Raw genomic sequence first — 10,673 nt, 5'->3', positions numbered from 1 at the left:
TCTCAACCACAACAACATGAGTAATGCTATGTGCCAGACATCAAAAGTCAATCAACTTTTTCTTGAGTTTGGTCCAGATAAGCCAGGATGTTTTCCATTCATTTGGCTCTTTTTTTGGCCTGTAATAACAACAACAACAAAAAAAGGTTAATGATTACCATTAAACAGAGCTGCTTTCTATATGACAGTTGCTGACTTTGTCACTTACTGCATTTGTAAAGCAGACCTTCAGTGCTTCAAACTCTTTGGCGCACAGATCCTTCTTCAGCTCCTGCCTGCCTGTCGTGGTAGCTGCTACACACTTTCCATACAGTGCTGCCTGAATAACACACACAATAAGACTTTTTTTTTTAAACTCCTGTCATTGGGGAAAACATTTTAATCCCCTACACAAGGCTTGTGAATGTAAATCAATTTTACTCCCAGTAAAACTCACCTAAATCCACCATAATCCATGGTCCAATAAATACCTCAATCTACCTAAATATATTGATCTAATAATAATAAATATACATCTGATTTGGAAAAAAATAACTGGCATGCCTTTTTGTAGCCTACATTTTTAACTGCATGCCACCACGTGAATATAGTCTAAAACATAAACAGAGAAATATTTTGGACGTCCCTTCCTGGCAGCTGCTGTGGACATGCCGGCTGGTTTTGAGTGCAGAAGCAGTCAGGTATGATCGCCTGTGATGGGAAGAATCTAAACCCAGTTAAAGCATCATCCTGTCTTTCTAATAAACAGCAACATCCATTCATCCTGTACTTACCTCGTCCGCACATTGTGCAAAAAGTTCAGGGAAAAGTCTCATTTTCTCTCTGCTGCGACTCCAGACAGATGACCCAGACATGGCGCTGCTCACGCGGTTTTTAATCTCTCGTTAATTTTTTAAGTCAACCATAGAAAATAAATACTATTTCTGAGCCAGCGCTGTTTCGCAGTTTCTTAAAATCAACGACAACGCAAACGCATTAAAATTATATTTACATATCAACTAACAGACGACGCGATGATGACAACTCTGGGCAGCGCCATATTTACCACCGTTGACACCCATAAAAATCTTGAAATTGCGATTCGTTCATTTCCCTGTCAATCAACCGGTTTTGCAATGGCTTTTGCAATGGTGATTCGTTATCTTTTAACCCTTGGGTTAAGCAGAATACCAATAAGAATCAAGGATTTCTGCTTGGTGTTTTATTATTGGCTAGCAGTCACCTCAAGCCCCGCCTTCCCGTCGTACACCCCGAGGGAAGATGAGTAACCCACAGCTGGGACTGCTAAATCATGGCAACATTTATGGAGCGATTAGCCTTTCTTCAGAAAGTAAGTAATGTCCACAGTCGTTAATTTTTTAAAAAAAGAACAACGAGCAGCTGAAAAGAGCATGTTAAATATCACGTAGCGGTGACGTATTTCTTTAACTCAGTTAGGTTTTGCGAAATCATAGCTTTCTTTTAGCCTGCTAGCTAACAACCTTAAACAACATATTTGGCTTTTTACTTTCTGTGTTTCACCGGACATGTCACGTTGTTTCGTTAAAGCTTAATGTTGCGCACTGGTTTAAGCCTCAGTTTGCAGTCAACTAAAGTGTCAAACCACAATTTCATCTACCTTATTGAAGGTGCCCACCCTGATGAAGGCTACGGCAGATGATGAAAACCCCTGTCCCGGCTACATTTTCCAGGAGATTGGAAGTATCCTTTGGCTGCATCTGCAAAGATCCTACCCGCGCTAGACTCTGTAGCGTTTTATAGCTATATAAGTAGGCTATGGCTATGGTTTTATATACTCACTGATAGATAAATACATTGAACATGGCTGCAATAGAAGTTTTTACCTGCTGAACCCAGATCTATTGCTCTAACCATGGGAATCTCAGGCATACAGAGTAATTACTATATGATGAAGTGTTATATCCTTAATTATAATCCCACTGTAGAAATCTCCCATGAGTCTTCAGGTTGTGGTCAGTGTTTGTTGGAATACCTCCTGGAAAGGCTGCAGGTAGAGTCCTGTCATGTCAAACTGAAGGTGAGAGCATTACTTTTGTCTCTTTAACGAACCTGTAAAATGCCAAAAAAAAAAAAAAAAACGAACAAAAAAAGAAAAAACACACATTGCTGTTCTCATTTCAGTTTATGAGTTAGTCTGGGTTCTCTTCTTGCTTCTGGTGTTTCAGGTGCTGAAGATCTTTGTCCACCTCTGTGGTCATGGGTCGAACCATTTCCTCACAGAACTCAGAAGGAACTCCACCTTTATCCAGCAAGCATCCGGTTAGACTTTCAAAACTTGTGCTTTCAACTCTCATTATTTTGCCACTGCTAACTTACCTGAATATTTACTTTGGGTCATTTTTATTCAATAAGTTTACAGTGGCCCTCCTGATCCCATCCATGGCACGGCACTTTATGAGAAAGTGAGGAGCACAGCACAGGTACGACACGGGTTGTAATTTATTATCATCTCAATATAGTTAATTGCACATAAATGGAAAGTAGTTTAAATGAGTGCTGTTTTCTTTGCTGTTCCTACATTTACAGGAAGTGGCCCGCTTACTTTTCACAGATGTCATTACCTCCAAAAACAGTATCTCTTCATTTAACCTAGCCCCCCCAACAATGGGTAAGTGATAACATAAACAACCTATTGATTATGACCATAAACGGCACTCATCATTAGATGACACTGTCATGTACGTTCACTGGCCAATTTATTAGATACAACTGCCTTAATCCTTTGTGACGTAGATTCAACAAGGTGCTGAAAACATTTCTCAGAGATTTTGGTCCATATTGACCTGATAGCATCAAACGGTTGCTGCACATATGTCGGCTGAACATCCATGATGCAAATCTCCTGTTTCACCACATTGCAAAGGTGCTCTATTGGATTGAGATCTGGTGACTGTGGAGGCCATTTGAATACAGTGAACTCACGGTCATGTTCAAGAAACCAGTGCCAGTGTGCTGGGATTGTGTAGCACCTATAATATTATATTTATATATATGATATATTTATAATATTATATATCAATATTACAGACTAAAATCCAAGAGAATGACATTAAGGGGATAAGACTCTTGAGTTTTGCCATCATTTCCATTTCATTAATCCTTTAATTTGGTTTTAATTATCCATCCATCCTCTTCCGCTTATCCTGTTCAGGGTCGCGGGGGGGCTGGAGCCTATCCCACCTGATGGTTGGTTTTAATTAGCACAATAAAATACTCTTCCTCTGTTGTCCCAGGCCAGTTCACAACCTAAAATTAGAAGGTAGAATTTTGCTGATTAAAAGAATCCATATATATATATACTGCATCCAGTATGCAAAAATGTGTACATCACCATTTTACTAGATGTTACTTCAGTTACCATGTAATAAACAAGTAATAGAAGAGACTGGGCCACTGGAGAAGGGATGCAAGCGTCAGTCATTCAGTGGCGCTGTGTGTACAATGAGTCATCTGTTTTGTTTTGTTTAGGTATGGGATCAGCAACATCCCACAGGTCAGGAATGCAGGGTTTTGGATACAGTCCAAGAAAGCAGGGGACAGGTGAGTGAAGCACAGGTTCACAGTATGCACACATCAAACTTATTCTATGTGTAAATTTCTGTACCTGTGGTTTTTGCCAGGGAGTGACTCACTTCTGGATAAGATCCAGAAAGCTGCTGAGGTGGTGGCCAGTGCTGTCCTTCCTCCTACTGAGCACCAGGGCATCCGTCTCCATGATAACCATTACCGGGCAGTAGTTGCGCCTTCTGTACCCATAGAGGTGGCTGTGCCAGCGTGTGCCTATAACCTGCCTGCTTGTAGACCGAAAGGTCAGAAAGGAAGCCAGTGCAGTTACATTTTGTTGATGCAGGAGTGGGGGAAAAAACTAAAACCTTTGTAGCAACCAGGTGTTTATAAAAATACGTTTTTCCTCATGTGTCTTCACCTCAACAGTGACTAAGTGGTGCCCGGGGCAGGTTGGAGGCGGCTGGGAAGAGACGGACAGTGGCAACAGCTCCTCTCACAACTCCTCTCAGGACATCGCTGCCAACAGCAGGGCCTCGGTGGGCAGCAAGTCAGCTGGCACAGGGAGCCAGTCAGGGGCCAGCAGAGAGAGCAGCGCGGACCTATCAGATCGGTCAGTGTCAAAGTTGAACCTTTGTCGCATGCAGCCCTGTTCTTTTATCGACGTTAGCAGAGTAGCAGAGACTTGGACTGGACGATAAACAGACTTTACCCTGCGCCTGTACAAATCTGTAATGGAGCATTTCCAGAAGCGAGAGTGCAGACAATCTCCTGTTGTGTGATGCGTATGAGAAATGGAAACTAAAGAGAATTGAAAAGGTTTGAAGAAGAGAGATTAAGATTGTAAAACCAGCAGTTTTTATTCCAGTGCAGTCACATTTAGGACCTAACAGCATATTCTCTGAATGTCCTGTGTGCAGTTTGTATAATTTATCATTTACTGGTTACCTAATTTACTTGAGAATAAACTTTTTGCCAGCACTATCAGTTTTCCCATCCAATATATCATGTTCTTGAGCATTATAAGCATAGATAGCCCATGCTTGATTCATGTTTGTTACTTCCCTCTAATACTTTGTAATTTCCAGGGTGGAGGCCTTGCAGTTGGGGGATTGTGGTCAGGAGATGGCACTCATCAATAAACTGACTGTAGGCTCTAAAGTTTTCCTCTCCAGAGAGGAGAGTCAACACTTCATCAAAGAGTCAGTGCACTAAAATCCCACTGAGAACACAGCAGCTTGGGCTGTTGTTTTTTAACAAGCTGTTTAATTTTTTCTTTTTATTTAATTTTTATCGAGCTTCTGATTCTATTCCATCTTACATTAATTGACCTTTTCTTTTACGTCACTTTCCTTTATTTTCTATTTAATTGTGCTCATTCTTTTGTGTAAATTTTAATTTATGGAACTATTCTACTTTAAGTAGTTTGTTACAGGTTGTTTTGGTTATTGTGATGCAGTAAATTGTTGGGATTTCTGACATGATTTCAATCTTTTTTTTTTTTTTTTTTAATTCTGTCAGGTGCTCCATTCTTAACTGTGAGGTTGTGGTGGAGTTGCTCTCATGCAAACTTCAGGATCCCTCCTACACCGTTAAGATGGTAACCATGAAAAGACTTCACCAATAATCAGATTTCTTTATATTTAGCTTTTTCTCTGATTTATAGTGTCATTTGTCCACTCTTGCAGCGAGCGCTGTGTGCTGTCGCATGCTTGATGACCTCTGACCTTCTCTCTCTGGAACAAATGTTTGGAGCCACACAGCTTAGACTTCACCAGCTGAGTGAGGGGCCTCCGGGACCTGTAGCGAACAAAGCCACCAAGGTAAACAAAGCAGAACGGGAGAGCTACACTCTGCAAGGACAAAACCAAATGATAATCAAAATAAGGGTGCATTTTAAAAAAATTTTCTCTGCTTGTCTCCTCTTACCAGATCTTGCGACAATTTGAGGCTTTGATGGGCGGATCTCAACATGCTACCAGGCAGGATGCAATGAACAGCAGCCATCAGGCAACAGTGACTCAGCTTCACACATCTACCAACAATTTACTGCCAAAACACTTGGATGACAGCTTCAACCTTCATCAGCCGGACATCTCATCTGCAGGTGTCACTCAACCACCAAAGCACCCATCTCCCCTTCCTAATCAGGATCTGGCACAGCGCCACTCCACACAGGAGCTCGTCAATGTCAGGAAAGAGGAGGAATTTTCTCCCCTTCAGCAGGAGTTAGCGGAAGATCAGGTACAACCAGTCAGGACAGCTGAGGTGAAACTGGATGCTGAAGATCCAGAGCTTGTTCGAGACAAAAGCACTCCTGCTTTGTGCGAACCCCACAGCAATCCACGCCACCAGAGCAGACTGTCTCTGTTCAATGGTATGGAGTTGGTGACCAAAGGGAGGCTGCTGTGTGAAAGAGAACCATCGCATGGGGAGGTGGAGGACAAAACAGATGATAGCATAAGAGAGATTCAAACTGTGTATAGCTCTGACCTTTCAGTGAACTCATCTTCAGCTGTCACCAATAAAACCAGTGAGGATGCTTCCTCAGTTTGCAGTTCCTCTGCATCTAATTGCAGCCAGTCAGTATCAGCATTCTCCTTTCTCAACTTTTGATTGCAACCGACTGTTTAGAGCTGGAGCTGTTGTACTTTAAACCAATGATGTCATTATGTGTTTATCTTTTTGGAAGCCTATTTAATGTTCCAAACCAAGATCTGATCGGTTCCGTTGTAAATAGATGGCAGATTCTAAATCAGTTTTCTTTTCCTATCCGTGTGCCTCTTCAGAAGCTGTTTTTAAGCAGCAAATTGGGCCAAGAGAGAGATTTGGGGCTCATAACTGTAGCCCTTTTTAAACTGCAGATCATGGCAGTCCATTGATGGCGTGTCTCATCAAAGACTGGTCTTTGATGGCTGCAGTGAATTTTAAAAGTATTTAATGACTAAAGTTGTCTTGAATAAGAGGTCTTACAAAGTCACAAAACAATAACTGCAGAAATTGTGAAAATGAGATATTTTAACATTTACTTTATAAAACCAAATTGTTAAAGGGGACTTATTACACTGTTTTTCACCTCCATATTTTGAATCCTAGACTCTAGTGTAGCTTTGCGTGACATTTCAGTTCAGATTATACTTATTTATTAAACAGGCCTTGGTGCAGCTCATCCTCATCGTCACAAACAAGCTGGTTTTCATTCCTGCGTGCTTGCAGCCAGGGCCGTGTGCCTGAGATGATCTTATTGGGGATATCTGCTCTCACTGATGTCATACAGAGACAAGAGTAGAAAAAAAGTGTTTAGAGCAGTCTGAAGCCCATCAAATACTGACCTCATTATTTGAAACTTCCACCATTGCATTATTAACACTTAGATTTTTTATATTTTTGTGTGTGTGTGTGTGTGTATGTGTGTGTGTGTGTGTGTGTGTGTGTGTGTGTGTGGGGGGGGGGGGGGGGGGGGGGTATAGGTGGAAAAACATAATAGGTCCCCTTTGTCAACAATTTTGCACAAAACCTGCAAATATCTATTTAATCTACAATGCAAGGAAAAACAGTAAAATAAGATATTTTCTGCATATTTCCCAGACATGGATTAAGCATAGGCTGAGACTAAAATAACTAATGAATAAAGACTTACATTGAAAAAAGTTTATGGTTTAGGAGTAGGCTTATTCCATATCTGGAATGCTGAGCCAGCATGAATAAAGGAATACTAATCAAATAAAAGTCCAAACAAAGTCTGACCGGCAGGAGCTAATCGTTCTGTGCTAAACTGGGCTAATCTGCTCTGAGCAGCACCAAAACAGCATCATTTACAAACCCATTTACTATAATCTACTGCTGTTACTGTTTTGTTTTCCCCCCAAAATTACACTTCTGTGGAATCATAATGCTTAAATGGTAAAATAAAACGGCAGAAAGTCTGATTTAGGTCTTAGTTTAAATCTAATAAAGTCTGCAGTTGCTGCGTTTTGGCTTTGCAGGGCAATACTGATGGTTGTTTTATCTCAGGATTTCTTTTAAGTAACAACTTCCACCTCTGCAGCATGGCCAGAACCTCTGAGGGGGGAGCCCCTCGATTTGAAATTTGCACTACAGTCGCTTTTCTTATGAATTCAAATCTACAAATGAGAGTTGTCTTCCATTATTTTTGGTACTAAGCTATTAAGTCATTGTAAATGTTCTGAGTGTTAATTTACAAATCTATTTATTATGTCTGCCCTGTGCTCATTAAAATGAGAGTTTTTGTTGTAGAGTGCATGATTTAAAACTATGAGGGAACTTATGCAGGAGTTAATTATTGAGATATTGTCTGCTTAACTTGAGTATGGACTGTTTGATAAATCCTCTGCGTCGTCTCACTGCAGCCATCTGAAACATCTTGAAAGATTCAGCGAAGGTTTGCCTTCATTGTTTCAGTTACATTCTTTACTGCAGCAGAATGCAGTTCAAACTACATGCCTAAATCGTAATTCTGCTTGATGCTACTATAATGAACACCACTGTTGTGTTTTGGTTCAGTGAACACAAGCCATGTTGTTCCAAGATGCAGGAGGACAATAAAGCATGCTGTATTTTTGTCACAGCACTAACCACTCCATAGTCTTGGTGTGTGTGTGTGTGTGCGTGCGTTTTTTTTTTTTTATGCAACATGTTGCAGACCACTTTTGGCAACACTTTATTTCAAATGATTTGGGAAATTACATATGAATCACGCTTACATCTTATTTTATTCCAAACACAGTGTACTGGTCATATTAAACCACCCATAAACAAGTATGGCTGACAGGCTTATGACACACAGATACACAATGTGGAAAATGTGGAACAAGTAAACACTGGGTTCTAAATTATTTTAAAGAGTCTGTTTATGTTAGAAGCACTGTGCCGCGTGCACTGCTGCCTGAGCTGGACTTTCCACAGAGCCTCCTTACAGACCTATAATTAACCCGTTTAATCTAAGGTTGGATTTTAGCCAAAAGTACTCATGAGGAATCTCTGCTCCATCATCTTAAACCCAGTGACCTGCCACACCTAGACACTTTAGATTCATTTAGAGAGCAACTGCAACAAGTATAACTTTATAGCTTTGGCTACAGAAAACAAATAAAGCCTAAAATATTCTTTAATGGATTATATTGATCATGCTCCTTAGGAGTGAATCTGTTGGCCTCCATCGACTTGCTTTTTTTCCCCTGGGATCACAATAACTCCCACTTCACTGATGGAAACATGCGACTGACTGTCCCAGTCAAGAGTAAACAGAAAGACTTACAGAGTAAAGTGCTTAGCTTTATTTAGTTTTGCAAGCACTTTGGATCATCTTCATCACACTTTGCTTGTGATTAGCACCAATGAAAATGTCCACGCATCAACGCACACATGTAAAAAGGAGACCTCTTCATAAAGTGCACAGGGTGCATGCACACACACGCGCACGCACATACACACAAAATCCACACATACACATCAATACAGCACAAAAAAAACCACAGTGGCTGGGCCATGGAAAGGCGGATGTGCTTATGATCTTCAAAAATGGTACATGTTGAGGTGGGGGATGAGCCAGAATCCATAAACTTTCCCCACTGGGGTTGCAGCTGTATACGGTTTTCACAGTATGCCACGGTATGACAACAGAACGTTATCATACCATGTACACTTAAACCAAAACAAGTCCTATAAGAGTTGTTATGATAATGATAATAACTGTGTAATACCATGATATTTTCAGAGACAGTATTGTGAAAATCTCATACTGTTGCAACCCTAGTCCCCACACATCATCCCCTTACACCTGACCCGATGGTGTTATTGAGGCTTTCAGGGAGGAGCCATCATGCCAGCAGTGTTGACACTGATGCATGAGGGACAAAAAGGTCAGGAGAGGTGTGCATTGGGGGGAGGGGAGTCGGGGTGTCAGAGGTCACGGTCATGTCGAGCCTGGTCGGCCTCTGGTCTGCAGACTGCTGAAGTGCGCCTCCCTCAGGACTCTGTTGATGTAGTCATATGAGACACTTCTTCCGTCGCCATGGAAACAATGCTGCAAGGAGCTGGCAGAGTCTTCAGGCTTTGGGCTGACGGGGTCCTGGGTGATGCAGCTATTTTGACTGTGTATGCACGGCCTGGTGGTGGCCACTATTGCTCTCTCTGGACTGCTGATCCCATTACTGCTGTCACTGCTGGAAGACTGCAAATACAGAACAGAGATGGGGTCTGAACAGCAGCTTCACAGATGGATGCAGAGGCTGTGAATAAAAGATGTTCTGAGCTACTGACAGTGGTACGCTGCATTTGAGCCCAAGACATGTGCTCTATCTGCAAAAATGCAACAAGCTTTACAGTATAAGATCAAAGACAGAGTTTTATCAAACAATCAGAAGTAAATTCATTGTCTATGTAAGTGTCTCACCTCTGAGTCCAAATCTGACACAAGCAGAGAGGGACCCCCTCCTGACCTCTTGGCCTGAGGCCTCAGCTGTTGGTCTTCCTCGCTGTCACAGCGAAGGTGTCTCTTCCTGTGGAAACCAGCAATGCGAGGAACAGAGAGATTGTGTGACAGAAATGATGCAGGGAGGGGGAGAGAGATTGGGCGGAGGAAGCCAAGAGTATCAGAAAGAGAGTACATGAAGAGGAACCAAAAATAGCAGCACAGACTGAAGCAGTTACATGAACAGGCATCTGGCGCTCCCACTATAAGACCATACAGATTTACATACCGTTACTGGATTCTGTATAAAGCTATGAATTGTTTGTCTAGTTCTTGGATTACTGCAATATGTGACTTAGCCACAGTGTTGAATTACAATGACACAACTGCTCAGTGCTATTTTTTTATAAGATGACAGTGAGCCTATAGTAAATAATTGTGAAATACTGTGAAAATTAATCTTCTCTTCTTTACCTGTTGTCAGTCAGCATTTCTGCAGTCTTGACGGATGCTTATTTTTGGCAAAGAGAAAGGTTGACACTCCTTGTCAGCCGGGTTAAGATGTCTTATTTAAATGCTTTGGCAGTGTTGCTCTCTCTCATCTCACTGGGAAGTCCAGGCTGTGTAAAGTGAGCTATCTCCAGCCGGCTGAAAAAGCACCGGTAGCCACTAGAAAGCCTCAGCTGTGTGTGTCGACGTTCCAAGCCGAGTCCGC

General features: G+C 41.6%; 3 protein-coding genes across 4 annotated transcripts; 1 reads left to right on the top strand and 2 right to left on the bottom strand.

The window, feature by feature from the left end:
* Nucleotides 1–98: 98 nt before the first annotated feature.
* On the bottom strand, nucleotides 99–1,053 carry ndufaf8 (NADH:ubiquinone oxidoreductase complex assembly factor 8). Its single transcript, XM_030755213.1, has 3 exons — nucleotides 774–1,053; nucleotides 209–319; nucleotides 99–119 (listed from the first exon to the last, which is right to left on the bottom strand). Exons 1-3 carry the CDS (start codon nucleotides 852–854, stop codon nucleotides 99–101), a joined length of 213 nt encoding a protein of 70 aa, XP_030611073.1. The 5' UTR covers nucleotides 855–1,053.
* A 193-nt stretch (nucleotides 1,054–1,246) lies between these two features.
* Nucleotides 1,247–6,939, top strand: tepsin (TEPSIN adaptor related protein complex 4 accessory protein). Its single transcript, XM_030755873.1, has 13 exons — nucleotides 1,247–1,330; nucleotides 1,629–1,701; nucleotides 1,947–2,038; nucleotides 2,187–2,280; nucleotides 2,374–2,441; nucleotides 2,548–2,629; nucleotides 3,490–3,561; nucleotides 3,642–3,830; nucleotides 3,955–4,138; nucleotides 4,614–4,727; nucleotides 5,047–5,125; nucleotides 5,214–5,348; nucleotides 5,458–6,939. The coding sequence occupies exons 1-13, from the start codon at nucleotides 1,292–1,294 to the stop codon at nucleotides 6,139–6,141; spliced, it is 1,905 nt and encodes a 634-aa protein (XP_030611733.1). The 5' UTR covers nucleotides 1,247–1,291; the 3' UTR covers nucleotides 6,142–6,939.
* Nucleotides 6,940–8,205: 1,266 nt separating this feature from the next.
* On the bottom strand, nucleotides 8,206–10,642 carry LOC115798061 (protein FAM104A). 2 transcript variants are annotated; one of them, XM_030754747.1, is made up of 3 exons: nucleotides 10,433–10,642; nucleotides 9,941–10,046; nucleotides 8,206–9,718 (listed from the first exon to the last, which is right to left on the bottom strand). In XM_030754747.1, the coding sequence occupies exons 1-3, from the start codon at nucleotides 10,447–10,449 to the stop codon at nucleotides 9,461–9,463; spliced, it is 381 nt and encodes a 126-aa protein (XP_030610607.1). In that variant the 5' UTR covers nucleotides 10,450–10,642; the 3' UTR covers nucleotides 8,206–9,460. The 2 variants fall into 2 exon arrangements, with proteins under 2 accessions (XP_030610607.1, XP_030610606.1); XM_030754746.1 differs by lacking the exon at nucleotides 10,433–10,642 and having other exon boundaries at nucleotides 9,941–10,418.
* Nucleotides 10,643–10,673: the final 31 nt, after the last annotated feature.

Source organism: Archocentrus centrarchus, chromosome 19 (assembly GCF_007364275.1).
Source record: "Archocentrus centrarchus isolate MPI-CPG fArcCen1 chromosome 19, fArcCen1, whole genome shotgun sequence".
In the NCBI taxonomy this organism is placed as follows: Eukaryota; Metazoa; Chordata; class Actinopteri; order Cichliformes; family Cichlidae; genus Archocentrus; species Archocentrus centrarchus.
Note: the sequence above shows the minus strand (reverse complement) of the source record. Positions and strands in the feature narration are given on the sequence as shown.

What these genes read in the sequence shown, in the direction of transcription:
- ndufaf8 (XM_030755213.1), bottom strand. Translation starts at nt 854, where the DNA reads ATGTCTGGGTCATCTGTCTGGAGTCGCAGCAGAGAGAAAATGAGACTT. An exon ending in TTGCACAATGTGCGGACGAG is followed by an intron (nt 320 to 773) that starts GTAAGTACAGGA and finishes TGTGTTATTCAG; the next exon opens with GCAGCACTGTATGGAAAGTG. An exon ending in AGGTCTGCTTTACAAATGCA is followed by an intron (nt 120 to 208) that starts GTAAGTGACAAA and finishes TTGTTATTACAG; the next exon opens with GCCAAAAAAAGAGCCAAATG.
- tepsin (XM_030755873.1), top strand. Translation starts at nt 1,292, where the DNA reads ATGGCAACATTTATGGAGCGATTAGCCTTTCTTCAGAAA. An exon ending in AAGTGAGGAGCACAGCACAG is followed by an intron (nt 2,442 to 2,547) that starts GTACGACACGGG and finishes CTACATTTACAG; the next exon opens with GAAGTGGCCCGCTTACTTTT. An exon ending in TAGCGAACAAAGCCACCAAG is followed by an intron (nt 5,349 to 5,457) that starts GTAAACAAAGCA and finishes TCCTCTTACCAG; the next exon opens with ATCTTGCGACAATTTGAGGC.
- LOC115798061 (XM_030754746.1), bottom strand. Translation starts at nt 10,156, where the DNA reads ATGTACTCTCTTTCTGATACTCTTGGCTTCCTCCGCCCAATCTCTCTC. An exon ending in TGTCAGATTTGGACTCAGAG is followed by an intron (nt 9,719 to 9,940) that starts GTGAGACACTTA and finishes CTGTATTTGCAG; the next exon opens with TCTTCCAGCAGTGACAGCAG.